Source organism: Palaemon carinicauda, chromosome 19 (assembly GCF_036898095.1).
Source record: "Palaemon carinicauda isolate YSFRI2023 chromosome 19, ASM3689809v2, whole genome shotgun sequence".
NCBI classification, from domain to species: Eukaryota; Metazoa; Arthropoda; class Malacostraca; order Decapoda; family Palaemonidae; genus Palaemon; species Palaemon carinicauda.
Window position 1 is genome coordinate 127,362,297 of NC_090743.1, and position 27,814 is coordinate 127,390,110.

Consider the following 27,814-nt stretch of genomic DNA (forward strand, 5'->3'; position numbering starts at 1 on the left):
CGTTCTTGGCAGAGCTCCCTGGGGGAACTCCCTCCATGACACGAGCTACCCAAAACAACCACATGCCGTCTTCCACAGAGCCATAGATTTGCTTCGACTTCATGCCTGGAGACTGTCCATCATCTCACTCAGAGAGAATTTTGCAATGAGTTGCGGAAAGGATGTCTGGATACTTCAGACACACTTCGGCGTCAGTCTAATAGGTTAAGTAGTCTGTTTTCTATGGCTAGTTTCGTGGAAGGGGGTATCACTCCTCGATGCCTATATTCCAACTATAGTGGAGTTCCTTGTATACCTTCGGGAATAAATGCTCCTCGGTTTCGGCAGTCAAAGGCTACCGCTCAGCCTCGGGTCTTGCCTTTAAACTGAAGGGAGTATATATTTCCTCATTGGAGATCTCTCCTCATATGGAGTTAAGAGTTTACCTGTTCCCTGTTGGAAGTTGACCACCTCCTTGGAACGGGGTTAGTCAACTGCATGGTCTATCCTACGACATCTCCCATTCAAGGGGATGGCAAGAGGTAATTCTCAGCTTCGTCCCTGAGTTTATTGCCAAGACTCAAAATCTGGGGTTAGCAAATCCTAGATTCAGGCCCTATTGAGTCTTCATTCTGTAACCGAAGACCCAGACCAACTGGTACTTTGCCCAGTAAGGAGCCCAAGGTGTTACAGTATTTGAAAAGAATAACAGCAGCAGCAAACCCCCCCCCCCCCTCTTCCTTGTGTCCTCACACACTATCCCCATTGGGTAAGGTCAAGAAGGGGGTTACCGGAAACACCATCTCATCATGGATTTGCAAGGTTGTTAACCTGGCAATTAATCTTGACCCTCCTCCGTTATGATCCAGAACTCATGACGTCATGGACATTGCAAATTCCCTGGTGTTCAAAAAGAACTACTCTGTGGCATAGGTATTGCAAACGGGCGTGTGGAAGTGTCAGATGATCTTCACTGCCCAGATAACCCAGAACTCGTGATGTCATGGATATTGCAACGTCCCTGGCATTCAGAACGGACTACTCTGCGGTGTAGGTATTGCAAGCGGGTGTGACGAGGATGACCTTTACTCCCCACTACCTGCAAGACAAATCCCACAGGAGTATGGAAATGTTTTTCATTGGTCCTGTGGTGGCTGCACAACAAGTGGTCTAAACACCTCAAGCTCCTTGATGGACAAGTAACAGAGGGTTGACGGTTGAGGTTACCCCGGGGTTAGTCTGAGTTAGAATGACTGACTTTCATTCTTTCCTTCACCTTGCTCTCCCTTGGGGAATCAGCACCATGGTACTCAGCACAGCTGACCTTACCTCTCAGGAGGTAAGATCCATTTCCCTTGTGTAACATAGTATAAAGTTTAGCGAGGGAGGATTGGGTAAGGTCAAAGTACTGTAAGATTCCTATGACTCTTAAGATGCTAGTACTAGATCAAGCCATAGACCAAGCCACATTGCTAGTGTCACAAACACACAGCTTGCTCAGGCTACCAGTCATGCAGAGCACGATAATTTTAGTGAGGTGCAGGATTCCTACTATTTACGATCTATATCGTGAGGAGAGAACCCCGTGTCAAATGCCAAGAACCAATTGGCAAGGATTTCCGCCCTCCTAAGAGGTGAGTCATCCCCTCTAAATAGAGAGGGTCTGTATAGTATTGGAACTAATGACAAATTTGTAAGTAATTTTTATTTTTCTAATGATACAAACCTGGAGCTATTTATACAGACTGGCATGCTAGCACCTATCCTATCCCCTAAGAAAGTCCTGCCTGCAAGCAAAGTCGGTGCTCAGCCCAGGTGTGTGAGTGAGCGAGGTAACCGGCTACCCCCCACTCCTGCTAACTAGTGGTTGGGGTAGTTATCTATCTATCTATCTATATATACCAAGGCACTTCCCCCACTTTTAGGGGGTAGCTGACATCAAAAAAGTGGGAAAAAAGGGGGACCTTTCCTCTCTGTTCCTCCCAGCCTGACGAGGGACTCAACAGAGTTCAGCTGGTACTACTAGGGTGCCACAGCCCACCCTCCCCATTATCCACCACAGATGAAGCTTCATAACGCTGAATCCCCTACTGCTGCTACCTCCGCGGTTATCCTAGGCAACCGGGAGGAGCAGCAGGGCCTACCGGAACTGCGTCACAATCGCTCGCCATTCATTCCTATTTCTAGCACGCTCTCTTGCCTCTCGCACATTTATCCTCCTATCACCCAGAGCTTTCTTCACTCCATCCATCCTCCCAAACCTTGGCCTTCCTCTCGTACTTCTCCCATCAACTCATGCATTCATCACCTTCTTTAGCAGGCAGCCATTTTCCATTCTCTCAATATGTCCAAACTACCTCAGCACATTCATATCCACTGTAGCTGCTAAATAATTTCTTACACCCGTTCTCACCCTCGCTACTTCATTCCTAACCTTATCTACTCGAGATACACCATCCATACTCCTTAGACACTTCATCTCAAACATTCAATTTCTGTCTCCGTCACTTTCATTCCCCACAACTCTGATCCATTCATCACAAGCACTTTCTCGTACAGAAATCTCTCTACATTCATGCCTAACCCTCTATTCTTTACCACTCCCTTTACTGCCCCCAACACTTTGCATCATTCATTCACTCTCTGATGTACATCTGCTTCCACTCCACCATTTGCTGCAACAACAGACCCCAAGTACTTAAACTGATCCACCTCCTCAAGTAACTCTCCATTCAACATGACATTCAACCTTGCACCACCTTCCCTTCTCGTACATCTCATAACCCTATTCTTACCCACATTAACTCTCAACTTACTTCTCTCGCACACCCTTCCAAATTCTGTCACTAATGGGCCAAGCTTCTCTTCCGAGTCTGCAACCAGTACAGTATAATCTGCAAACAACTGATTTACCTCCCATTCGTGATCATTCTCGTCTATCAGCTTCAATCCTCGTCCATGCACTCAAGCAATCACCCCTCTCACCAGTCCATCAACATGCAAGTTAAACAACCATGGCAAGATCACACATCCCTGTCTGAGCCCCACTCTCTCTGAAAACCAATCGCTCACTTCATTTCCTATCCTAACACATGCTTTACTACCTTTATAGAAACTTTTCACTGCTTGCAACAACCTTCCACCAATTCCATATAACCTCATCACATTCCACATAGCTTCCCTATCAACTCTATCATAGGCTTTCTCCAGATCCATAAACACAACATACACCTCCTTTCCTATTGCTAAATATTTCTCACATATCTGCCTAACTGTAAAAATCTGATTCATACAACCCCTACCTCTGAACTTCTAAGATTGATTCTCCGTTTTATCCTTAATCCTATTAATCAGTACTCTACCATACACTTTTCCAACCACACTCAACAAACTAATACCCCTTTTTTTGAATTACAACACTCAGGCACATCTCCCTTGCCCTTATATAGTGGCACAATACATGCACAAACCCAATCACTGGTACCATTGTTTAATATGTGTTTTATGTTGTCAATCTCACCAACCATTCAAGTACAGTCACACTCCCTTCCTTTAAGAAATCAGTTTTCACACCATAGTAGTTATACCTTGCTTAACGTTTTATGGCCAGTCTTTCAGCTACGCCAAAAGTAATATCTCTTATAAATAGCGCCAGGTTTGTATTGTTAGGGCAAATACAAATTATTCCCAAATTTGTCAAATTGAGGTGGTTTGAACATAATAAGTATGAGGAGCAGTAGGCCAGGAAACCAGTTGGTATGGAAGTGGGGTAGTAAAAACCTGTAATAATGGCCAGGAAATCAGATAAGCAAGTTAGATGAAGGCATAGCTCTGAAGGGTGTTCAGGAAAACAATACAGGATAGAAAAGAACGGAGATTATTCAATTCGCCTTTAAGCTTTTGAAGGGAAGAAGTAACTTGAATATAGTTAGGGTGATATGTCCTACTGGAGGATCCAAGATGTACTGTTGCTGGTCTTTTCAGTGAGCTTAATGTTGGATGCAGTGTAAACCTAGTCTGGCATTATGCATGGGAGGGCTTTCTTTTTGTCCAAACCCATTGATGCTGCATTTATTATTTGTTCGTACATGAATACAAACCCTAGTCCTTTAATATAAGCATGACTTCAGCTACACTGAAACTGCTGTTTATACTTTTGATTAGGTAACTATGATTGCTGGCAGGTGGGAGGGTAGGCCTCACCCACTTTGGCGAGTAGAGCAACCTTTTCGTACTTCTGCGCTTTCTCTTAATGTGTCCAATTTAGTCATCTGCTATTTATTTCACATGGATATTAATGGAATAAAAAGCAGTGTTTTCCTGATAACTGTAATTGTGAGGCTGTTTACAATGCTGCCTATAATTATCCAACACACTTGTTACTGTTCTATCTCCCGTGTGTGTTCTAACGGTGACAATGTGAGGTTTTTCCTGTGACATTGCTGGTTTAAGTGCTGAGAGCTGTACTATAGGGGGAAGAAACATCTGCACACCCAACACTAGTACTGAACTGAGCATATTCACTGATGGTCGAGATGAAGGGTGCTGCCCATTTTCCCCCCTCCTGAACACTCCCTCTCACCGTCTCGTTTGGGGGCAATGGGAAAGCAAGGACAGTGCATTCAATAGCAGCAGGGGTGAAGGGCATGGAGCAGTTCCCACATACGTGCAGGGTGGAAAGGCTTCTTGCACCTTAGGAATCACCATCAAGGACCTGTTTACCTCCCGGTTGATCCAGAACTTCCAGTAGACTGCTATCCAGATCCAAGAACATTGGCAGCATTCAGAACTCCTAACACAGGGTTAGTTGTGGATTCCGTAGCCTTTCCTCCCAATTTCCTGGGTTACCGATTATTCAACTGTCTGTTTACAAAATTGGTCCCTGGATAACCCTGGTAGCTCCCAAATGCCACACGCCAGATAGTTTCCATATTTGCTGATGCTGCTACTCATGATACCGTAGAAGGGATGCTTCTCCAGTTGTAGCCTCTCTGCTACAGATTGCAGTTTTCATCTTTGTCCTTCTAGGGAGCTCCTATTATTCTCTACAGTAGAACGCTGTCACTTTGCTTTTAACCAGAGCTTGGACCCTTCCATTAGAGGATTAGCCCCCTTTTCGGATGTCGCTCGAGTCCTCAGGTTTCTCAAGTGGACTCTGCATGAGCCCTAAAACAAGCATCAATTAGGTCCTGACCCCAAAACTATCAACGAGCCGTGGCCTCGGTGTTGCGAACATGCGTACCGGTATGTCACAAGTTATTTTTAAATGTAGAAGGGTCTTCTCTCTTAATCTGGAGTTGTCCAAATGCAGAATTTAGCCCGGCACAACTCCAAGAAGGAAGGACCTGTCAGTGGTGCTAGTCCTGAAGGCAGGAGTTGGGTACGACAGACGACCTTTGCTCCCTACTACCATCAGAAGTTTACCCACAGGTGTCTGGGTAACATTATCTATCCTTGGCTTTGCGACAGCTACTCTTCTAATTGGTACGAACCTAACTCCCTCGTGAGACAAGAAGCATCTCGCCTAAAATAGCAGTTGTGATGTAAGCCTGGGAAAAGTAAGAATATCTGGCTTTAGTCTTTCTCTCCCACCCTTTTTGGGGTGCAGTAGTAGTTCCGTTATGTGATGGACTGGACGCTACGTGAAGGTAACCTCCTTGACCGAGTAACATTTCTTTACAGACAATTCTTTATTGAAGCATCTCCTTCCATAGGGTGGAGAATGAAAGTAATGCATATTAACTCGCTTCTCATAATGACCATGCATTCAGACGCCATATACGTTCTTGAGCTATTGTCTTCCAATCTCCTGATAGGGACTTAGTCCAATATCTTCATGCTCAGATAGTTAGGAGGTAGGTAGGAGTCATCACTCGATCCTCCATTGGCCTAAGTGCATTAGAATTTCCAAGGTAAGTAAACCAGCCAGTTTGGTTTTATGGACTATTCTCCTAAGGGGGAGTTTCTTATTAAAGGACGAGGGTGTATTTGCGAGGGAAATAAGTTTTTATATTAATTTTTATTTTTCATAACTATTCAAACGAGAGTCCTCTAAGTTGCATTCTGCCTCAACCACCTCATAAGTACCAAGTGATAGTTGCTCTAACTGGCAAGTGGTCAGGACCTATCCTCCACCTGTGATAACCACCATGTTAAAAGTTTAAGCGACCGTTTTAGCTTCTTGGAAATCATACTCTTATTAAAAGGAGTCAAGTCTTGTATAGTTAGGAAAAATACAAATTACTTGTTAAAATTTGTCATTTTGAACATCAAATGGAAGTTCACTACTGTACTGATCAAATCAAATTGATTGAGGAATCATGACACAGAAGTTTTGTTTGGTAAACGTTTGGTGTAGCTTCCTTGAACAAGAAGTACTTAGGCTATGGGTGTCAAATGTGGAGTTTAAATAAATGTTACTTTATAACTTAACCCTTTTACCCCCAAAGGACGCACTGGTACATTTCACAAAACACATCCCTTTACCCCCATGGACGTACCAGTACGTCCTTCCAAAAAACTGCTATTTACAATTTTTTTTTGCATATTTTTGATAACTTTTTGAGAAACTTCAGGCATTTTCCAAGAGAATGAGACCAACCTGACCTCTCTATGGTGAAAATTAAGGCTGTTGGAGCAATTTAAAAAAATATTTGTTCCGACACAGACACTTACCTCGAAACACTTTGCATAGGAGTCACTGGTGGCTCCTCTCTAACGACCAGAGTTTTGCGTAGTTTACCCTACTATATCCAACGTGACCCGTTAGCGGAAGAGAACGTGACCTGGGGCAATGCCCGAGGTCAGCCATGTGGCGACGATCTCTACCTAGTCAGTATGTTTTCTGGTCGCGTTGTGTTCACACACACCGCTCCTCATTCTCTGTGCGACCCCCTTTGTGCGCGTTACTATGTAGTTACTACATGGTCTCGATTCCTTCACGAGTGATTAGTGCCTTATCTGTGTTCTTTTAGGATCGTTCCTTTGTGCTTTTATTGGCGTTTTAGTGCTTTGCCTTGCTTTATGCTTGGGTCTAGCGATCTCTGTGTGTGCTTTGGAGTACGATCGCCGTTGTCCTGGGCCTAGAGCCGGGTATTCGTGTTGGGCTTTCTTGTCAAAGCCAGTTCGCCGTCAGACACGTGTCCCGGATGTGCCGGTTGGCGCGAGGTCCGATGGGGGAAATGCGGCACGATGAAGACGGATTCGAAGAGGTCTCCTAGGGAAACTAGCATGTCTTCCCCTGCGACGTCGGCAGGAGAGGGGGCAGGTTGAGTGCATTCTTCTCCCCTACCCAGAGTAGGGGACGAGGTAAGTCCTTGAAGTGTAAGAAGTTGGTGCCTCCTTCCCAAGGGAGAGATGTTGTGGGGGGAACCTTCTTTGTTCAGGGCAGATCAGGCGCCTACAGGTGAGTGTGTGGGGGTCCGAGGGACACGTCTCTCTCGTAGGGACGGCGTCTCGGCGGAGGACCCCATGTGGCCTAATAATGTTCCTTTTTTCTTATCACCAGATTCATGGGTAGAGGCCTCAGGCGCTTCAGCTGCGGAGGGATCCGCTGGCATGGGATGTACCAAGGACGCCGTTGAGGTCCCCACTGGACATGGAGGAGGTCCTATGCTAGTCCTTCACCCTGGATCCGCATCGGGGCTCGATCCTTCAGGCCCTTCAAGCGAGGAACGTCGGAGACGACACAGGAGGAAGAGAGATCAGTCTGTGTGGAGGAACTCCCCTTGCGGTCTCCCACAGGATCTCGGGACGGGAAGTCCCCGTTCCCCTCCATACAAGCCAAGAGCCCCGCCAGAGAGTCAGCTGATGGGCGGAGGACCTCGTCTTGTAGGCCTAAGTCCCTTCCTAGAGCCAACCCATCCGCTCAGTGGAGGGAGCCGTCTTCTAGGATGGGCAGCCTAGACGGGTCTCCCCAACGGGATGATAGACAGGGACGGGCACCCCCGTCGATCTGTTTCACGGAGGAGCCGTCCCGGTTCTCGAGGAGAATGGGGATCAGTCTGTGTGGAGGAACTCCCCTTGCGGTCTCCCACAAGATCTCGGGACGGGAAGTCCCCGTTCCCCTCCATACAAGCCAAGAACCCCGCCAGAGAGTCAGCCGGTGGGCGGAGGACCTCGTCTTGTAGGCCTAAGTCCCTTCCTAGAGCCACTCCATCCGCTCAGTGGAGGGAGCCGTCGCCTAGGATGGGCAGCCTAGACGGGTCTCCCCATCGAGATTGTAGACAGGGACGGGCACCCCCGTTGATCTGTTTCATGGAGGAGCCCGTCCCGTCGTCCAGGTCCTCCAGGAGAATGGGGATCAGTCTGTGTGGAGGAACTCCCCTTGCGGTCTCCCACAGGATCTCGGGACGGGAAGTCCCCGTTCCCCTCCATACAAGCCAAGAACCCCGCCAGAGAGTCAGCCGGTGGGCGGAGGACCTCGTCTTGTAGGCCTAAGTCCCTTCCTAGAACCACTCCATCCGCTCAGTGGAGGGAGCCGACTTCTAGGATGGGCAGCCTAGACGTGTCTCCCCATCGAGATGGTAGACGGGGCCGGGCACCCCCGTCGATCTATTTCACGGAGGAACCCGTCCTGTCGTCCAGGGTCTCGAGGATAATGGGTCTCGTTCCCAGACAACAAGCTGAGGGACCTAACTAGGACCTCAGGCTTGATACCTAAGAGAGCAGGAGACAGTCCTCCTAGAAGGGCCTCCAAGAGCCTCGACAGGGAGACAGCCGAGGAGCGGAGGACCTCGTTTTGTAGACCTAGTCCCGTCCTAGAGCCACTCCATCCGCTCAGTGGAGGGAGCCGTCTCCTAGGATGGGCAGCCTCGACAGGTCTCCCCATCAAGATGATAGTCGGGGACGGGGGGCCTCCGTCGAACTATTTCACGGATGATCCCGTCCCGTCGTCCAGGACCTCGAGGAGGTAGGAAACGTCGGCCTAAGGGGGTAGAATGAGCCGAGGGTCCCGTCAAGGTCCCCGTCGAATAGGTGTAAGACCGCTAAATAGACGACTATACCCGACTCTCGCCTCTGCGGCAGTGCCCATCCTCAGTCCACAACCTAGGGCGGAGGCGCCCGTCGCCATAGCTCTTCAACCCCGGACGGAGTACCTGGTCTACGGCAATGAGGGTATGCCAACGGGGTAATCCGCTTACAGGGTGGAGGTCCTTGTCGCCACGGCAAGACCCATCCTAGTGGAGGACTCCCCCTTTAGGACGGAGGCCCTCATCACCATGGAGATGCCCGTCATAACGGGGGCCTCGCCTACAGGACGGAGGCCCTCTCCACCATGACCATGCCCGTCATAACGGAGAACTCCGCCTAGAGGACAGAGGTTCTGGATGCCATGGCAATGCCCGTCCAGTGTCAGATCAAAGTCCTGTCTACAATCACGAGCTCTGTTGGAGGCTCTCCCGGGGCCGCCTCGATGAGTCAGGCCGAGGAAGGAGTCTTCTGACACCTTCACGGAGGGGCCCGTCACCACCTCGAAGGCTCAAAATGACGGAGGCACCCTTCTCACCTGGAAGGGCTTAACCGCGAGACTCTTTCAGAGCGGGGAGGGCCCGTGCTGACTCTACACGTGCTCTGATCCCTCCGTGGCACCCCTCCACGGAAGAGCCTGTGCCTTTATCAAAGGCTCGTTAAGTGACAAAGGTGCCCATCTCTCCGGAAGGTCTTAGCCGCAGGTCCCGTCGGAGCGGAGGTGCCCGTGTTGAATCTACACCCCATCACGAATCTTGGAGGGTGATCTCCTTGATAAGGGGACACAAATTGAGCAGCCAATACCTCAAGAAGTAATTGACTGGCGAACTGGCCTTAACAGGTTTATGGAGGAACCTGTCTAGAAGAATTCATCTTTGGCTCCTTCCGAGGAGAGGGACTTAAAGTTGGGCATAGCCATTGATAAGGTGTTCACCCGAATAAGGACACCTCCAAAGGTCACAGTTCAGCCAAACTGCTACAGGGCCCAAGAGCACAAGGCAAGTATTAGGCCTTAGTAGGCCGTCCACTTGGGACTAGTGAGAAGGAGTCCTAGTAGGGGTAGGACAAGGTGCCCCGGAAGACCGGCTAAATCTCAGTTGACCCAAACCAACAGAATGACTTACATTGGGAATAACCCTGGATTTGTCACAGGTCAAGACCTTTTCCACCCAACCTGGACAAAGTTCTCCTTCCCTTCCTTCGAGGACATCCCAGAAGAATGAAGGAGGGGCAGAGGTTGGTAGGACATCTGGTGTCCTTAGAGAGGCTAGTTCCGCATGGGAGACAGATCCCAAGGAGGGTTCAATGGAACTTAAAGGAGAGTTGGAACCAGAGAAGTTCCCCAGACAAGTGGTGCCAGTCCGGCAAGGAACCAGACAAGCCGTAGAATGGTGGCAGGATCGGTCACGCACTCTAAAAGGAATGCCCCCGTCCTCCCAACCTCCAGAATCCGCCAGTTTACGGACGGGTAGAAAGAAGGAGGGAGAACGCACCTCCGGGGAAAAGACAGCGAATGGGACTTGGACAGAAAGGGAGAAGTCCCTGCAAAGCAATGTCCTAGAGATGAGAGCAGTCCAGGGAACCTGCAATTATTTCACGGAAGACTTGGAAGGGAATTCAGTGGCCCTGATGTCGGACAATGCAACCTTGGTTGCATACGTTAAGAAGATACGAAGGGCCCGGGACCCTGACTCTCCCCAGCGCAGGACGGAAGAAGTGGTTGGTGAGACGACGTCGGCGATGGAGGACTCCGCGTATAGGAGGGTATTCGACTTGATTAAAGGCTACATAGCCTGGTGGAACCCGTCCTACAGGAGTTGGAGACGGGGACCTCCGGCTTGAACAAGTTCTAGCCTACACCGCCCAGAAGGAGTCCTCACTTTCCCCTCCTGAGGCCACAAAGTAATTACCACTCGAGGGAAAGTGGACCAAACGGGACTTACAAGACAGGGGAAACCCTGGACATCCTTTGCCAGGGCTTCTCAGACGGAAGGGCGACATCAGCAGTCACCTTCTTCTCCCAGTTCGAGTCTGCCCTTTCAGGGGGAGGGCCGAGATCAAAATAGTTGTGCAGACTGGCCCTTCAGATCCTGGATTGGGAAGGAAAAGAGGAAATCAACCCTACAGCAAACTTCATTCTGGGGAAGAAGAACGTCCTAGCAGGCGGCCTCAGCAGAACAGGACAAATAGTTGCATCGGAGTGCTCCCTGCATCCGCGAGTGGCAAGCGACATCATTCAGATGTGGGGGTACCCAGTAATGGATCGGTTTGCAACAAGGAGGACGAACAACTCTCCGTATTCTGTTCACCTGTCCCAGACCCGAAGGCGGCATTGGAGGACGTGTCTCAACTCAGATGGGACGATCTAGACGTGTACGCCTTTCTCCCCCTTCTCCCTAATAAGTCGAGTCCTCAACATGGGGGCAGCAACCAACCTTACAATGACTTTGGTAGCCCCTTTGTTGGTCGGAGAGAGAGTGGTTCGCAGACCTAATGAGTCTCGCCGCTCTCCCTCCCTGGACTCTTCCCAACATACCAGATCTATGGAGACGACCACATTTTCAAGGGTTTCACGAAACCCACATGCCCTTCGTCTTCTCGCCTGGAGGTTATCCAGTTCCTCCTGAAAAGACAAAGGTACTCAAGCAAGACAGATAGGAGGATGTCCCTTTACCTGAGGAAATCCTCTACGGCCATCTACCAATCCAAGTGGACGATGTACGTCAAGTGGACAAGGACAAGAAGATAGAACCATTAAAAGTATCCATGCCCATTATAGAGGATTTCCTGGTCCATCTCAGGGATAAGTTGGCCGTGACAATCCTAGCGATTAAGGGAGTGCGAACTGCCCTTGGTAAAGTTTTTCTCCTGAGAGGCATAGTTCTCGGTTCTTCAAGACAGGTGTCCATGCTCATCAAGACTTTCGAGCAATCAGGCCCCTTCTGCCCCGAGAATCCCGAATTGGGACCTGGCAAGGGTTCTGGATATGCTCCTAAAACCACCTTTCGAACCCTTAAGAGACATTGTAGGCAGGAATCTCACATTCAAAGTGCTCTTCTTGTTAGCTTTAGCCTCAGCTAAGTGGGTGAGCAAGCTACAAGGATTTTCGTATGAGGAGGAGTTTTCTAGAGGTTGGAAGAAGAGACCCCTTAAGTTAGTCTCCTCCTTCGTTGCCAAGACACAGGATCCGTCAGTTTGGGTTCCGAGGTGTGAGAGCTTTACGATCCCAGCAATCCCAAATGAGAGGTAAACCAGGAAGGTTTGAAATTGTGCCTCGTTAGGGGGATTAGGAAGTGTCTTAAAGGAACGGCGAAGCCCCGTCCGTCTATCAAGAACCTCGTCGTTTCCTGGGGTCAAACGAAAAAACATCTAGAATACAGTTTCCTTTTGGGTCAGACAAGGAATTAGACAAGCTCCCTAAAATGAGGGGTTTTCAGTGCCAAGAGAACCAAGGGCTCATGATGTTAGGGTTCTAGGCACCGTCCTTTCATCTGTAAAGAACATGTCGGTGGTTCAGGATCTTCGAGCAGGGACTTGGTCTAACCGGTCGACATTTCACTGATCATTATCTCAAGGATGGTACGAGGAACTCCCAGGATGGGCTTTCGGTCGGGCCGGTCATCTCAGCCTTCCATTCGGGTTGACGAATTAAGTCCCGGCCTCGATAGGGAACCACAAATGCTCTAGACACGGGGAGGCTTATTTTTCGTTGTCACCTTTTCCCCCTTTTTCTCGTACTATCAGTTGTCCTCAGAGCTATCGCTCATTAGACAAGCCTCAAGAATCGCCATTATGGAACAAGAACAAGGAAGAAAATCGCAGAAGGGTAAGTGTTACCACACTTAATGAGTTTTTTGTGTAGTTTATCCTACTGTCCATTGGGGTCTTGGGCTACGGGCACTCCCTCCTCCTAAGGTGTAAGTCTCCTATGCAAAGTGTTTCGAGGTAAGTGTCTGTGTCGGAACAAATCACAAATTTTAAGTAATTTGTATTTTTCCTAACATACTTACCGAGAAACACTTTCCAGGTATGGCCCCCCCAACCGTCCCCGCAGTGCCTTACAGTCCTAGAGTATTGTTCCTTACATAAAACATACTGACTAGGTAGAGATCGTCGCCACATGGCTGACCTTGGGCATTGCCCCAGGTCACGTTCTCTTCCGCTAACGGGTCACGTTGGATATAGTAGGGTAAACTACGCAAAACTCTGGTCGTTAGAGAGGAGCCACCAGTGACTCCTATGCAAAGTGTTTCGAGGTAAGTATGTTAGGAAAAATACAAATTACTTAAAATTTGTGATATACTGCAAAATGTGCTTGAAAAAAAAAAAATAACCCCCTGGGGGTTAAGGGTTGGGAAGTTCCAAATAGCCTGGGGTAAAAGGGTTAAGAACATTAGGATTATTGATAAAGAAATGAATGAGAGAATATTGATCCAGTGATACTGTTAAAAAGTACCCTGAAATCAACTTATTGAATTTGACTTGCCAGGATTTTATGGTAAACTAGTTAAGGAAATCAAACTGAATATAAAGGGCTATTTATAATAAGAGTACAGTAGTTATGTATTAGATGTTGCGATATCATCTCCAATATTCTTTTTATTTTTATTTATCAGTGGGCACTATTGCCTTTGATGTTGCACACTATTAGACAGTACATTGTTTTTTTTTTTTTTTTCCATCTGTTGCCTTTGATGTTGCACACTATTAGACAGTACATTTTTTTTTTTTTTTTTTTCCATCTGTTGCCTTTGGTCACTTTCCATCTAGCTGTCCGACTTTCATAAATTAATCTTGCTCCAATTTTAAGTCCTCATTTAAAATTTATCCTTCGTGCGAGGTTTGCAAGTTTAAAAACGTGACCCTCCGGTTAGGTTAACTAAGTTCATAACTGTTTATAAGAGCAGAAAGCAGACTTTAGTTTGTGATTAGAATATAATACATGGGTCACCATTCAAATCAAGAACCTTTAGGAATATGATTGTATTTGTAATTATAATTTGGAAAAAAATTAGTTTGACCATAGGCTATTTATAATTTGCTTTATATTCCAAGTATTATGTTTACATTTCCTAAATAAACAGAACAGAAAATTTCTTACATACAGAAAATAGGATTCTTTTGTTATTGTTTACACTATATTATTATTATTATTATTATTATTATTATTACTAGCCAAGCTACAACCCTAGTTGGAAAAGCAAGATGCTATAAGCCCAAGGGCTCCAACAGGGAAAAATAGCCCAGTGAGGAAAGGAAATAAGGAAATAAATAAATGATGAGAATAAATTAACAATATATTCTAAAAACAGTAACAGCGTCAAAACACACATGTCCTATATAAACTATTAATGTCAAAAACAGATATGTCATATATAAACTACAAGTTCAAGGTTCTGTAGGAGATGAATAGTTCAGTTTGCTGTATTTTCTTAAGTTGTGCACAGTCATTATTATTGGGTTTTATTTTGATTAAACTGGTGATATAAAGTTACCCTGAGGTCACACCTCTTTAACGTCAGCTTTAAAGACAGTGGAACGTGAAATGGTTGCCATGGTAGCTTATGACTACTGTACTTGTCGTATTTTCTGGATGATCAAGGTGTACCTTATCATATGTCTTAGTGATTGAGACCTCTTGACAGATCGCTTGTTTTATGGTGTGACTAAATTTGGCATTAATTGCATCTGTTTGCTTGCTTGCTTAGGAAATGCCACCTTGCTTAGAGAGGTTTATTTGATCATTGTTTATGCATGATCTATTTTGACAACTTGGTGAATTTTGCATTTTGTTACCTCCATGTAGTAAGAAAGGGTATTGTTTTGGAAATTTACTGTTTCCTCCATTATTAATCTGGTGCTGTCCTAAAGGTCTTTTTTCTTTAGGGATGTGTGAACATGGCAATAAAAATACTAAGGAATTAGACAGCCAGGTATTATGAGAACCAATGGAAATAGGATAAAAATGAGAATGATTGCCCCTACATTGCCTTTTCTTCTCAATCTATCAAGTGTGCATTGTGTTGTGAATTAAATTCTTTATAATAACTTACAAGGTGTAGTTGAGCAATGTATTGCTTTTATTTATGAAAAAAAAGGGAAAATGAACCTATCATGGATAAATTTAAACTGAATAATTTCCAGACCAGCCAGTAAGATTTCAGTTTATTGATGATGGTATGTAGGCTGCAATATTCCATCAGAAATATTTGGCTCTTGATAAAAATTGAAACAGAAAATTTGCATTCTACACAAGTGGACCAGTTAGTCTTGCATATATGGATTAGCATTGGATGTCCAGTCCATTATGTTACTCTTAAGTCAGGGCATGGTATGAATTCTACATTGTAAAATCTTGTATTGTTGGCCCCTTAATGTTTATAGAGTTAAGGTAACGGATACAATGTTGAAAATTGGCTGCCCCTTCCATGTCTCCAATTCCTTATACAATACAGTATTGTATATCTAAGAACATAACATAGCCTTTACAGAAAAGGACAATATAACATAGTTTTGGCATTCAGTTATGTCTTCATTATGACCCTTTCACTCATACGTACAGTAGTTGTAAATCCTGCCAAACGGTGAGGTATTGGTTACTTGCATCCAAGAAGCTTATTATCATTAAAATGATGTTTTTATTCTTTTCCAAATGCCTAAATTTTTATCCAAAGACATAAGGGTGTCACAGGAAGGATTTTCAATCTTATCTTGATAATTGAACTTGTAAGAACTGAAAACCTGAAAATTTAAATCCGTTTCTGTAGGGTCTCTTTAATATTAGTGTCTAATGAAGGGCTTTCAAATATTGATTTGATGAGCTTGTCCCAAAGTTTCTCACCGAGTGTCGTTTAGTTTACTCTGCAAATCTGTCATTTTGAACCTGAATTTGTTGCTTATGTGAGTATTCTTCAGTTGAATTCTCCATTATAATTTTGATATAATTAGGAATAGGGTGGTTCATAAATAAAGTAGCCAACTCCTTGAGGGATACAAGTGGTTATCGTATACATTTTTTGAGTTTACAAATGCACCAAAAATGTATATATTTTGAATACAAGTCATTAGATTACAAAACATATGATGTCATGTTTTTCTCAATGAATGTAGGATTAAAACTTGATTATTATTTTACATTCACAGGAGGATTCCATTAGGCAGCGGTCATCACAAGTTACCAGCGAGAAGAGGAATATTGTCTCTAGTGTTATTCCCCAGCAGGAGACGCAACAGGCTAATCCAATGATGCATTTGGTTGCTGCACTTATTATTGCCTTAGTGGGCTTTATCTTGGGCAAATTCATACTTTGAAGAACTCCTTCCACTCCATCCCAGGAAGAATAGGTAGCAATCAGCAAATTTTCTACCAACATCATCTATCCTCCTAAGATAAAATGGAGGATGAAGGTCACTCAAGTTTGGGTGAACAGTTGCTAGCTGGGTATAAAATACAGTATATCTATTAGCTATGGTATGCCTTCTATTTTAGTATAAAATGGAAATTAGCCTTCTCCTGTTTAATTTAAGTTTTATTAGAAAAATGCAAAGTTATCCTAAATCTCTCACATCACCACCTTCACCTGCAGCTGTTGGAAGGTACATTTCAGCAATCCATTGAGCTGAACAAAATAAAGTTGTGACATGTTCATGTTTTCCAGAATAACCCAGTTAGCTTTTGCTTTAATGTGTAACACTTAGGCATTATGAGCAATGGAATTAGTTAGAGCCTTCAAAAAAGTGTAAGAAAATTGAGGAAAAAAGTGTATTATATTTTGGATTATTTATTTGAAATAAAAATTTTTATTTGTAAGGATTCATGTTGAATGTTGATTTTATACATAAAATGCGCAATATGAAAGCATTGCATTTTTGGTGATCAAGACATCATCACTTTGCCTGTGATTAGTTAAACTCACATTTATGAGTAATTTATGTGCTCTTTTAATATACTGTATATCATTTAGTAATAGTCCAATTTGATGTTCAGTTTGTTAGGGAGATTATATACAGTTATTGTTGAAAATTCTAAATTTCAGGGTTCTTTTCATGAAGTATTTTTTATGCTAAAATTTCCCAGCCATAAACTATTCCATTAAGAAGTTTAAGGGACAGGTTTGTCATAATAGCTTCTCCAGAATATGTTGTATTTCTTTTATGATTCTTTTCTAACTTGTGCAGTCCATGTCATGGATGGGACTTCTCTCCATCTTTCTATTTTTCCCTTCATGTTTTATGTAGAAAGCAAAGTACAGTATATACTATACATTTTTTTTTTTTTTACGTAACTTTTAACAAGGGTCATGATTGAATTAGATCTAGTTCACCCTGTTCTGGTCATTTTTTTTTCTTCGATTAAAAGTTATTCAGTTTAAGACAAAGTCTTCACAAGAAGAAAAAGAGGGAATATGTGCAGAATTTTTGTCTCTTTTACCCTTGCCTCCAGGTCTGTTGTTGTGCAGGATTTATGGAAGAGAGACCTGAACTTGGGAATGAAAAAATAACAGCATTCCTGTTTACCATAGGGTATATAGTATACAGTATATAAAATATATTATATATATATCATTGTTAGGGGGCATAAGTTTTACAGGGTGCATATTTGTAGGTGGCATTGTAGGAATCAGTCATTCATTTGTAGGTATCGTTAGGGTAGTGAGGCTTGGTCATATTTCCAGTGTGAGAGAGAGTATAGAGTAGGCAAATTGAGCGAGGAAAATGGGCAAAGTTTGGCACATTTTGGCATATTTTAGGTTGTAGAATTCAGTAAATTCAAAACAGTGGAGCCTTGCCCTTGAGTGATTTGGCGTTGTCTTTAACTGAAATTTTTAAAGTCCCGGCTTGCTTCTTGAAACTTAATGATTTGCTAGTGTACTCATTTCACTTCATGGATATAAAATTATTCTGAATTCCAGTCATTTTTACTGGTTAGGTATTTCTTATTGTTATTCCAGCTTCAAATACCTTTCGGAATATAAGGTTATTTTTTTTTCTTTGTATATTTCACTAGTATGGAAGAGATGTTTGTACAAAAGAAAAAACCCTCATGTATATAAGTTATTTGTGTGGTATGTTCTTGTCTTCTGTCGTGTATTTTTTTTCTTTGCTCTTTCCCCACATGTAGTTAATGTACATTTACTCTATTCTGCATCATTCATTAGTCAGCGGGAACGATTGGCCTATTTCATAAATAATGATTAAGCATTAGTTTGCTAACATCTGAACATCAGTCATATTTACTGTATTGCATAGCAGTTTCCATTTAAGACTGAGAGAAATGATCCCTGCAAAATCATTTAAAGCTGTTAGCAATGAAGGGTCTGACTGACTAATGCTCTGATTGGTAAGTTTCAATCCTTGATGCTGCGTGTCTGCAACTAATAATGGACATTATTGGGAATACAGTATAGCCAGTGTATTTTTCACACTTGTTTGTAACACCACAGTGGTCAGTCCCGGGGTTTTGTACCCACGTGTACAGTGTGCAGCGTGTCATAAATATGTCACACCTTATGTTGATTGTCATTTTTCCTTTAAACTTTTTTTTTTTGCCACAAGTTCAAACTCTCGCCCTTTACGTAGGATAAAATATCGGTGAAGCAGTAGAATACTGCAGTTAAAATAACAAGGTTTAAATAGGTAGCCAAGGAGTAAGGAAGCCCACTGAGCACTCACTTGAATTTATCCATCAGTAAAAACAAAATTTCTCCCCCTAGATAGAATTTTAGCTTCCTAACTAGATTTTTTTTCTTTCCAGCATGTTAGTGAGTGTTTGGTTTGGGGATGCCTTTGTATATGTGGACTTACCCAATGGTTTCGGGACGTTGCGGCACCTATACTATTGCGAAGGAGAAGGATCCCCATTATTTCCCTGCCTAGAGGACACTTCTGCATTCATAAATCTTATGATGAGTGTTGGGAGTGGTCATCCTCCCAGTGAGTTATATATTGCTGGAGGACAAGGCAAAGCAATTCTTCCTTGAATTCAAAGAAATCCCGACTTCTTCCTCTGACCTCTGGTACGCCTCCCTCTGACCCTTCCCTATCAGTTTCCTCCGGAAGCTGAATCAAGGAGATTGGTGGCCTTTAAACGTAAGGCCAAGTCTTGAAACCAGAAAACCTTCCTTTTTCCCCTAAAGAAATGGAAGGGCTACTCCATTGGAAGGAGGATTCATCAGATATACAGCTTGAGAACTCCCTGCAAGTTTTATGGATCTGCAAGGGAATGCACTGCCCCCCTCCAAGGCGTTATTAGTGATGGCGCTGGCTTCAAAAGATGCACAGGAAAGAGTTTCTGCTCTTGAGCTAGATACCTTCAGCTTGTTCCCTTTGGGAGGAAAGCGAAGAGATCAGGCGGCTCTCATGTTCAAAGCCATCTACTGTCACACGAGTCTTGCTATCACATGCTTAGATGCTTCTCTTATGGATCGCTCTGATGCGAAAAAAAGTGTCTCAACACGCGAAGTCATACACTCATTCTTGTACTAACTGACCCATCCTCAATAGTCAACACCTGAGCCTGTAGTAGCAGCAGCGCACATAGCATCAACATGCTCTAATCCCCTCCCACATGCCTCACTGGTGCTCACTCACCCTGCGAGAGGTGCGGGCAAGTGAGTTACCATGCACACGCCTCACTTCACAAGCAATCCAGACACGACTCGCCTATTTGAGTGCTACCCAAACGTACGTTGTCTTTGTGTGCCGCGCCTACAAGCTCTCTTCTAGGGTGGAGCAAAAGGCAGAACGCTCTCAGACGAAACATACGGCTAAAAAAGCTAAAGGGCTGTCCCCTTCAAGCCTGTGATCATGAACTTTACTTGCAGATCTACCGAATAGATCTAAATATCCAAGACATTAATGGCAGCATTTACTCCTGGTTGATTCCCATTAAATTCATCTTAACCTCTTGCTCTTTTCTCAAAGTCAAGGAGTCCCCAATCTCCTTAAGAATGGAACAATTATCGTTCAAATCTTAAGTCTCCTGCCGCCAAAGAGGATTGGAGGTTACCACCTAACCCCCTTTCTTCAAGAGAGAGTAAGAATCATCAATCAATAATGAATAAGTCTCCCCATGCATTCTGGAAAAGAATTCTTGAGCTCCCAGGTGAGTTCAAGACTGGATCCAGACCTGATCCTAGAAGAGGGATACTGACACTACCCCCCTTATGTTCTTGATCTCCTCTAAAGGGAAAAGAGCGCGAGACTTTAAAGTCTCTCAACCCTGCGTACGGTATCGGAGAGGGAAGATGTTGCCTATGACGGTGCCCTTACTCAGACCTTAGAGCCCTAACACCAAGGAGCTTGTCAGTCCATGTTATTAAAGGTTTGACTTGCGTTCGCTGAGTGAATGGTCTTGGAGAGGACCCTTGCTCTTCTCCTAAGGGAAGGAATGCGGCCATTGACAGACTGTGCCATGCGCTGCCGTCTAGACCTAACATTAATTTTTGGGCTCAAGTCATGTTGTCCTGATGGAAGGTTCCTATAAGTAGCTTCCAAGGGATATTTGAACTACTGTACAGTGATATTCCCAGAGAATTTACCTTTAGATCTCCAGAATTCTAACTCTTGGCGCGAATATCCTTAAAATTTCTCTTAAGGATATGGAAAAATCAGGGGACGTATATCTTGATACGACACATAGCAATCTTCACCCCGAATAGCGTTTTCGCCAGGAGGGGGGAGAGTGGCAAATTAGAAGGGGAGCTGTTATCAAGGTTACCCTTCCTCCCATACTACTATTGAGTATTTAGATGGCACTTATTCCTAGTAGCATTGAGCATGGTGCTACAGATATAGTAGTTACCCATACTACCGAGTATCTAGATGGCGATTATTCCTATATTTGTAGCGCTTTCGCATGGTGGTGTTCCCTGTTGTTTTAACATTTTGATCGTTTTTGAGAGGATTTAATATGCCATATACAGCTTCTTTCACCTCTGGAAATTTGAGTATTTATTCTTTGCAGTGTATAATTTTGAGCTCCTGCTTCACAGTGAAATTAGAGTAATTGTGTTAAGGATCTAGGCCTGTCACCGGAGGCACCATGTGCGCTGTCGTTCATTATACATGTGTTATTTAGTTAGCAGAACGACTTTCCCGGTTGTAATAGCATTAATAAATTATGGAAGCTATTTAGGCACAATTATACTAATGAAGATTTATATTGTATGCTTATTTCCTCTTCCCTTTGTCGATCGTATACGTTAGTCTCGGCGATTTAGGTAACCGAGATAGTCTTGCGCTAGGGTACCTCGCCTAGGCGCTGTAGTATACTTTTAGACATTATCCACGTTTACCCTTTGGGTATCGTTTTATTAATTCAACGGGAGATAGTACATCTCTTAGGATTATATAATTCGATCCTTGTCTCCTGTGGAGACTCAAGGGTAATACCTACTTCCCTCCGAGTGCCGCCGCAGGGGGAAACCCTTTCTGGTCTTGCCTTAGTGTAGTTCACTCCGGCTTGACTAGGCTAGGGTTTTTCTGTCTCCCACCTTTGCCGGCAAGGTCCCGGCTTTGGTTTTCGACAGAACCTCAGAGTATTCTTTCTGCCAGCAGCAGGGCGAGTAGTCACTCCCCTGCCGGCATAGGAGGCTAAGCCTTCTTAGGCCGCACCTGAAGTGGTAGTATGTTGCTGCCGCCTTCTCCCCTGCGGTCTAGAAGACTAGTCCTGAGTCGGCAGACCCTAGGCTGAAGAATATCATTCTTCTGCCGCCTAGGATGGCGCCGGCACTGAAACATTTTCTCCCTTGTGTAGAGGCGGCGGCAATCCTGCCCCGCCTTCCTCTACACTTGGTAATTTCGGCAGACCCTAGGCAGAAGAATAGTTATTCTTCTGTCGCCTAGGATGGCGCCGATACTGAAACATGTTTCACTCTTGTGTGGAAGGGGCGGCAATCCTGCCGCCGCCTTCTACACTTGATACAGGACCCTCTTCCCTCCCCTTTCTGTCCTTTAGCGATGACTTAGCCATCGCAATCCTGTGGCCGTTGTCCTGCAATCTCACCGCTTGCCGGGTGGGTTGCCAGGCCAGGTGGACCCCTTCATAAGCAGCTGTTTAGTCCCTCAGTCTTTCGCTTATGAAAACAGGATTCGGGAAGGTTGTGCCGGCTATGACGGCTGCCAGTGGAAGACCCTTCTGCTGCTCAAGGTTCTTCAGTCCTACCTTGGACTGCCATCCACAATCCGGAAGCCGGCAAGGCCGGCAACGGATCTTGCGGCTGGATGGAAGCCTGAATGATTCATTCTCCCCTTCCATTTGAACCCTATTTCTGGAGGAAGGCTATAAGGTTATATGCTTACACCCGTATTTATTGTAAACATACATTTTAATAAGGCACCCCTTCACTCTATGCTCTTTCTCTCTCTGCCATCTAGTGCCGCCAGGTACTAACCCAGCCAGCAGCAAGTCGGCTGGGCCAGTGCCGCCAGGTACTTACTCGGTCGGCGACATGCCGATTGTACCAGTACCGCCAGGTACTACCCAGACGGCATACGCCGGACTGTGCCGCCAGGTGCTAGCTTTGCCGGCAACATGCCGGCTGTATTACAGTACATGTTTACTGTATACGGTAGCCAGTATATTTGCAGCGTAGTATATACTGCAGATAGAAAACTATTGTATATATTATACAGTAGTTATTTTCCAACATATCTTGTGTATCCTTGCACAGTCTTTTGCTGAGACCAATCCTATATTCAAAGAATAGAATTCCTTCAATAATCTGATTAGAAATCAGTTGATAACTTAGCCTACAATATTAAATAGTTTAGAGGGGACAGTGGTAGTACACTTTTCTATCCCTAGAGGTTAGAACACTTCTCTTTTGAGTTTTCCCTGATCAGGAAACTCTATAGTCTTAATATTGAAAAGGGAGGTCACAGCAATTGGCTGGGAGGGATACACAAGTATGTCTCTCTAATTTCTAGTTCAGCTGGCTGGACTGTGCCGCCAGGTGCTAGCGATGCTGGCAACACACCGGCTCAACTTCAGTATATGATTATTAAGTAGCCAGTATATTTGCAATATAGTATATATTGCAAATATACAGTAGTTAATCTCCAACATACCTTGTGTACCCTTGTACAGTCTTTTGCTAAGGCCAACTCTATATTGAAAGAATAAAATTCCTTCAATACTCTGATTGAAATCAGTAAATACTTACCCCACAATATTAAATAATTAAAAAGGTCAGTGGCAGTGTACACTTTTCTATCCCTAAAGGTTAGAACCCTTCTCTCTTGAGTTGCCTTGATAAAGGAAACAATTTATCTTTTATATTGGGGCGGAGGTCACAGTAATTGACTGGGAGGGATACACACGCGTGTCTTTCCCTATTTCTTTCTAGCTTACTTTCCTAGGCTATAATGATTAAAATATAAATATTGCATGTTTATCAGGTGTGATAAACAATCGTATACTCATTTTATTTTCCTTTCCTTGTAGGAGGAACCCCAGGTGAAATGTGATGTGACTTTCTGCAACCATAGGAGTAGGAACTTCTACGGTCACAAAGCGTGCAGTTCTCATGCCCCCTGCACCATTATTACTGAATCCATGCAATATTGGGACCCAAAACTGCAATATCTGCCGGATCTTGGTGACCGAAGGTTTCGATGACCCCCAAGTCAACGGAGTCAAGGGATGCGGCACGTGAAAAGCTGCACAGGTGGGTAAGAGGGTTCCAGAAGAACTCTCCGGGACCATACCTACCTAACGATAGGATGCGTGGATTACTGTTCCCGAAAGCGGGTAGTGAAATGGTTGTGCGCCAAGCACGACTCGCATCTCCCCGCGTCCAGATTACCATTGAGACGGATGGCAGGGAGGCAATGCAAAGTATGGACATCCACCAGAAGGTAAGGATGTCGGAAGTGTCTAGGGACACTGGAAAAGATTTATAAGTGAGTTATCCCGAGGGAGAGTCTGCTCTATCTCTAGAAGATGATGATGATGATGATGTCGAGTCGGAATTTCTTCCGTCTGTACCGGCACCGGCTACCCTCGACATCTTCACCTTCTACCTCTCCATTGGACAACATGAGCCAGTCACTGGCCCATCTTACGGATTTAATGGAGAACATTCCCAAACGAGACGAAACCAGGGAAACTAAATTCGAGAGAGAGAGCTCCGTGAAGCTCCACCTTTTGCTTTCCGAGGGTCATACAAGCGACCCAGAGGCCAGGACTTCCCGACCTGCTCCAAAACCAATCCCTGGAGGTATGCAGAGTTTATGCCGATTTTCAATGGCAAACTTTACATCTCGGAGAAGATGGGAGCTGTCCCCTTAGATGACATACAGTTTTGGCTAAGCCTTAACGCTTACCCTGATTGCTTCATTCGACTGAAGCATGAACCAATGTCAAAAGAGGAGACGGAACCGAAGGAGGTCATGGTTTTCGACCACGATAAGGCACAGGCTCTCTTGTCAAGCAGCCTGACAAAGGTGGGCTATTCGGTGTCGAAGTGTCTGCCTTGAGCAAGAAACCCCTTAGCCTCCTGCTTCAATTGCCTTCCCCTTTATATTGAAGGCATTCAAATCTGTTGCCAAGGCAGTGGAGGCAGGCGAACCATGCCCTGCACTAGAGGAGTGCAGGCCTTAATCGTTAGCCTTGCCCATGCAGGAGAAGGAATGGAAGGAAGTCCACCTAACCTTCTCAGTAGGGAAACTGGACTCAGACATCGCTGGTCGATAGTTTAGCGAGAATTTCAGAAACTCCCTAAATTTTCTGACTTTCTCTTGTGCAAGGAACAAGAGACGAAGGAGAGACTTGCGGCCTCTTTATCTCTACAAAAATGCATAGAAATGTGTGCAGGCCAACTTAGTACCCCAGACATGCTCATGGTCCTGGCCAAAATGCATATGGCCACCCTAGTAAAGGACCTGTATGCTTTCATGAAGGCTAGGAGAGCCTGTGGAGAGTTTGTGTTCGCTGCTGCAACAGTGAAACATGAACCTAGGAAGCTGATATCTTCTAACGTCTGGGGTAAAGACCTTCTCCCAAACGAAGTAGTCAAAGAGGTAGTCGAGAAAGCCAGCACGGAGAATAGGAATCTTCTCCAGAAGTGGGGCATCTCTTCAAAGAGGGAAAGTCTTCCCCGGATGTGGGTCCCCAACCTAAGAGCAAGATGAAGAAGTCTAGACCTTCCCCTCATCCTGCTCAACAATATTCCACAGTTACTATGACTGCGGTGCCGCAGGTAGGAGGGAGGCTCCAACAATTTCAGGATCATTGGACCTTCGATCCTTGGGCTCGCGGCCTAATCAAGATAGGACTAAAGTCCATCGAATTCCAGGGAAGGCTGTTTTGTGTTCCCAAGAAGTACTCGGAGTCGTTCTGGACTTGTCGCCACTCAACAAGTTCATGAAAAACAGCAAATTCAGGATATTAATCCTTTCAACACATAAGGACCCTGCTACAAAAAGGGGTGCTCACAGTCTAGACCTGACAGATGCCTATTGGCACCTTCTAGGATTCAAGTTATAGAAGATAAAGTATGTTCTAAGAGCCATACTCTTCGGACTAAACATAGGCCCAAGTATCTTCATGAAATTGGCAGACGCAGTCGTGCAACAACCACGCCTAGAAACTGTTCAGGTGGCAGAGTACCTGGACGGCTGGCTGGTGCAGGCAGCACCCGAAGCGGCTGGTCTGCAAGCATCCAAAGAAGTAACCCAGTTCCTGGAACATCTGGGATGCAAAATCAACTTCAAGAAGTCTCGACTCTCTCCAGCTCAGACGTTTCAATGGCTGGAATACCATTGGAACCTGAGATCACATTGTCTCTCCATTCCCTCAGGGAAGGAGGAGGAGATTGCAAGGTCGGTCAAGAGACAACTGTAATCCGACAGGATTTCAAGACGCTAACAGGAAAGAGTACTGAGCTCTCTCTAGTTCGCAGCAGTGATAGACCCAGTGCTAAGAGCACAGTCAAAAGATGCGTCAGGAGTCTGGAGAAGATACGCATCAAATGCTCGAAGAGATCTAAAATGACCGATATCGGCCTTACTTCGATCACTTCTCAACCCATGGTCAAAGGGCAAGAGCCAAAAGAGGACCGTGCCCTTGCAACCACCTCTACCATCGATGATCATCCACATGGATGCCTTGACGGAAGAATGGGGATTTCACTCCCATCAAAGGAAAGTCTAAGGGACTTTGTCATCTCTGTTCAAGGCCCTTCTCATCAAAATTTTCGAAGCCATGGCAGTCCTTTTGACGTTGGGAAAACTCCCCTCGCAGATCAGCCCTCATCAGGCTGATCATGGACAGCGAAGTGATAGTGAGATGTCTGACCCGACAAGGCTTGAGATCGTCCCATATAATCCATGTGATGTTAGCCATCCCTTGCCTAAAGAGATGGCACCTATCACCTATCAGCAGTTCACTTACAAATGATCCGCAATGTGACAGCAGATGCTCTACTCAGGCTCCAGCCGATGGAGTCAGAATGGTCTACAGACACACTCATTCTCTTCCATGTTGGAACAAGTCCCAGAACTGCAGATCGACCTCTTCGTGACGAGTGTCATCAAGAAACTACCTCGATATGTAGCCCCATACGAGGACCCTCTAGAGGAGATAACGGACGCCATGTCCCTAGTTTGGAACGGATGGACCCGGAATTTTCTGTTCCTTCCATTCAATCTCCTGCTGAAGGTCCTCAACATGCTGAGATCCTTCCAAGGCACGGCAGCTCTAGTGGCTCCCAAGTAGCCCAAGAGCAACTGGTTCCCTCTAGTGAGGGAACTGAAGCTGAGGCCGGCCCTTGTACCGAACCCAGCACTATCTCAACGGGTTCAGAAGTTAACTGTCTTCAATTCATCACAGAGAACCCAAAACCTTCATTTCATGATTTTCTCGCCCTAGCGCTTAAGAAAAGATTTTGGATCTTGAAAGGCAGTATAGACTTCTTAGAAGAATACAAGTCAACTAGAAGACAATATGAATCGTCTTTGAAAAAGTGGGTTGCTTTTGTTAAAGCAAAAGGACCGAAAGAAATTTCGGTAGACTTCTGTCTGTCCTTCTTTATCCACCTTCATAATCAAGGTCTGGCAGCTAACACGATAACTACGTGTAAGTCAGCCTTGACTAGACTTCTTCTATACGCCTTTCAAGTGGATCTGACGAACGAAATCCCGAAGGCATGCGCTAGACTTAGGCCTGCAGCTCCTCCGAAACCCATTTCATGGTCTTTGGACAAGGTCCTACATTATACCTCATCTGTGAACATTGAAAATTGTTCTCTCAAGGATCTAACCCAGAAGGTTATTTTCCTGCTAGCCTCAGGGGCTAGAGTTAGTGAAATAGTAGCCCTATCAAGAAATGAGGGTCACATTCAGTTCACAGAAGTGGGAGAACTGAATCTTCTGATCCAGCTTTTCTTGCCAAGAACGAGCGACTCGCTAAAAGATGGGGTCCCTGGAGAATCTGCCCTCTGAAGGAAGATGTCTCTCTATGTCCAGTAGAGTGTCTAAAGGTCTATCTTTGTAGAACTTCAGACTTCAGGGGAGGACAGCTCTTCAAAGGAGAAACCTCAGGATCATACTTATCCCTAAAACAACTGAGGGCGAAGCTCACCTACTTCATTCGCAGAGCGTATCCTGACAGTACACCCGCAGGTCATGATCCGAGAAAAATTGCTTCATCACTGAACTTCTTTCAGTATATGGACTTTGAGCGTCTTCGCTTATATACTGGATGGAAATCATCCAGAGTGTTCTACAAACACTACGCTAAGCAAGTCCATGAACTGAAGCATTATGTGGTGGCGGCAGGTAATGTTTTAAAACCTGTTGTCTAGTGCTGCGATGAACAGTTAATTGATTGGGACTATCAATTAGGGTGAAAAGGTGTTGACAC

The 27,814-nt window shown here is 45.0% G+C and overlaps 2 protein-coding genes across 4 annotated transcripts in view; one reads left to right on the plus strand and one right to left on the minus strand.

The window, feature by feature from the left end:
* Vap33 (VAMP-associated protein 33kDa) overlaps positions 1–18,459 on the plus strand; it is a 58,030-nt gene extending 39,571 nt beyond the window's left edge. Inside the window, exon 6 of the mRNA XM_068393951.1 lies at positions 16,093–18,459. Within this exon, the coding sequence (XP_068250052.1) occupies positions 16,093–16,260 (168 nt within the window). The 3' untranslated portion in view covers positions 16,261–18,459. The remainder of the gene's footprint in view (positions 1–16,092) is intronic.
* Positions 1–27,814, minus strand: part of LOC137658848 (gem-associated protein 8-like) — a 119,889-nt gene that overhangs the window by 26,221 nt on the left and 65,854 nt on the right. The window contains exon 5 of one of the 3 annotated variants that reach the window (XM_068393950.1): positions 13,726–13,840. The exons of the other annotated variants lie outside the window; for them this stretch is intronic. Within the exon in view, the coding sequence (XP_068250051.1) occupies positions 13,835–13,840 (6 nt within the window). The 3' untranslated portion in view covers positions 13,726–13,834. Of the gene's footprint in view, positions 1–13,725; positions 13,841–27,814 lie in introns of those variants that run through there. 3 annotated transcript variants of the gene reach the window in all.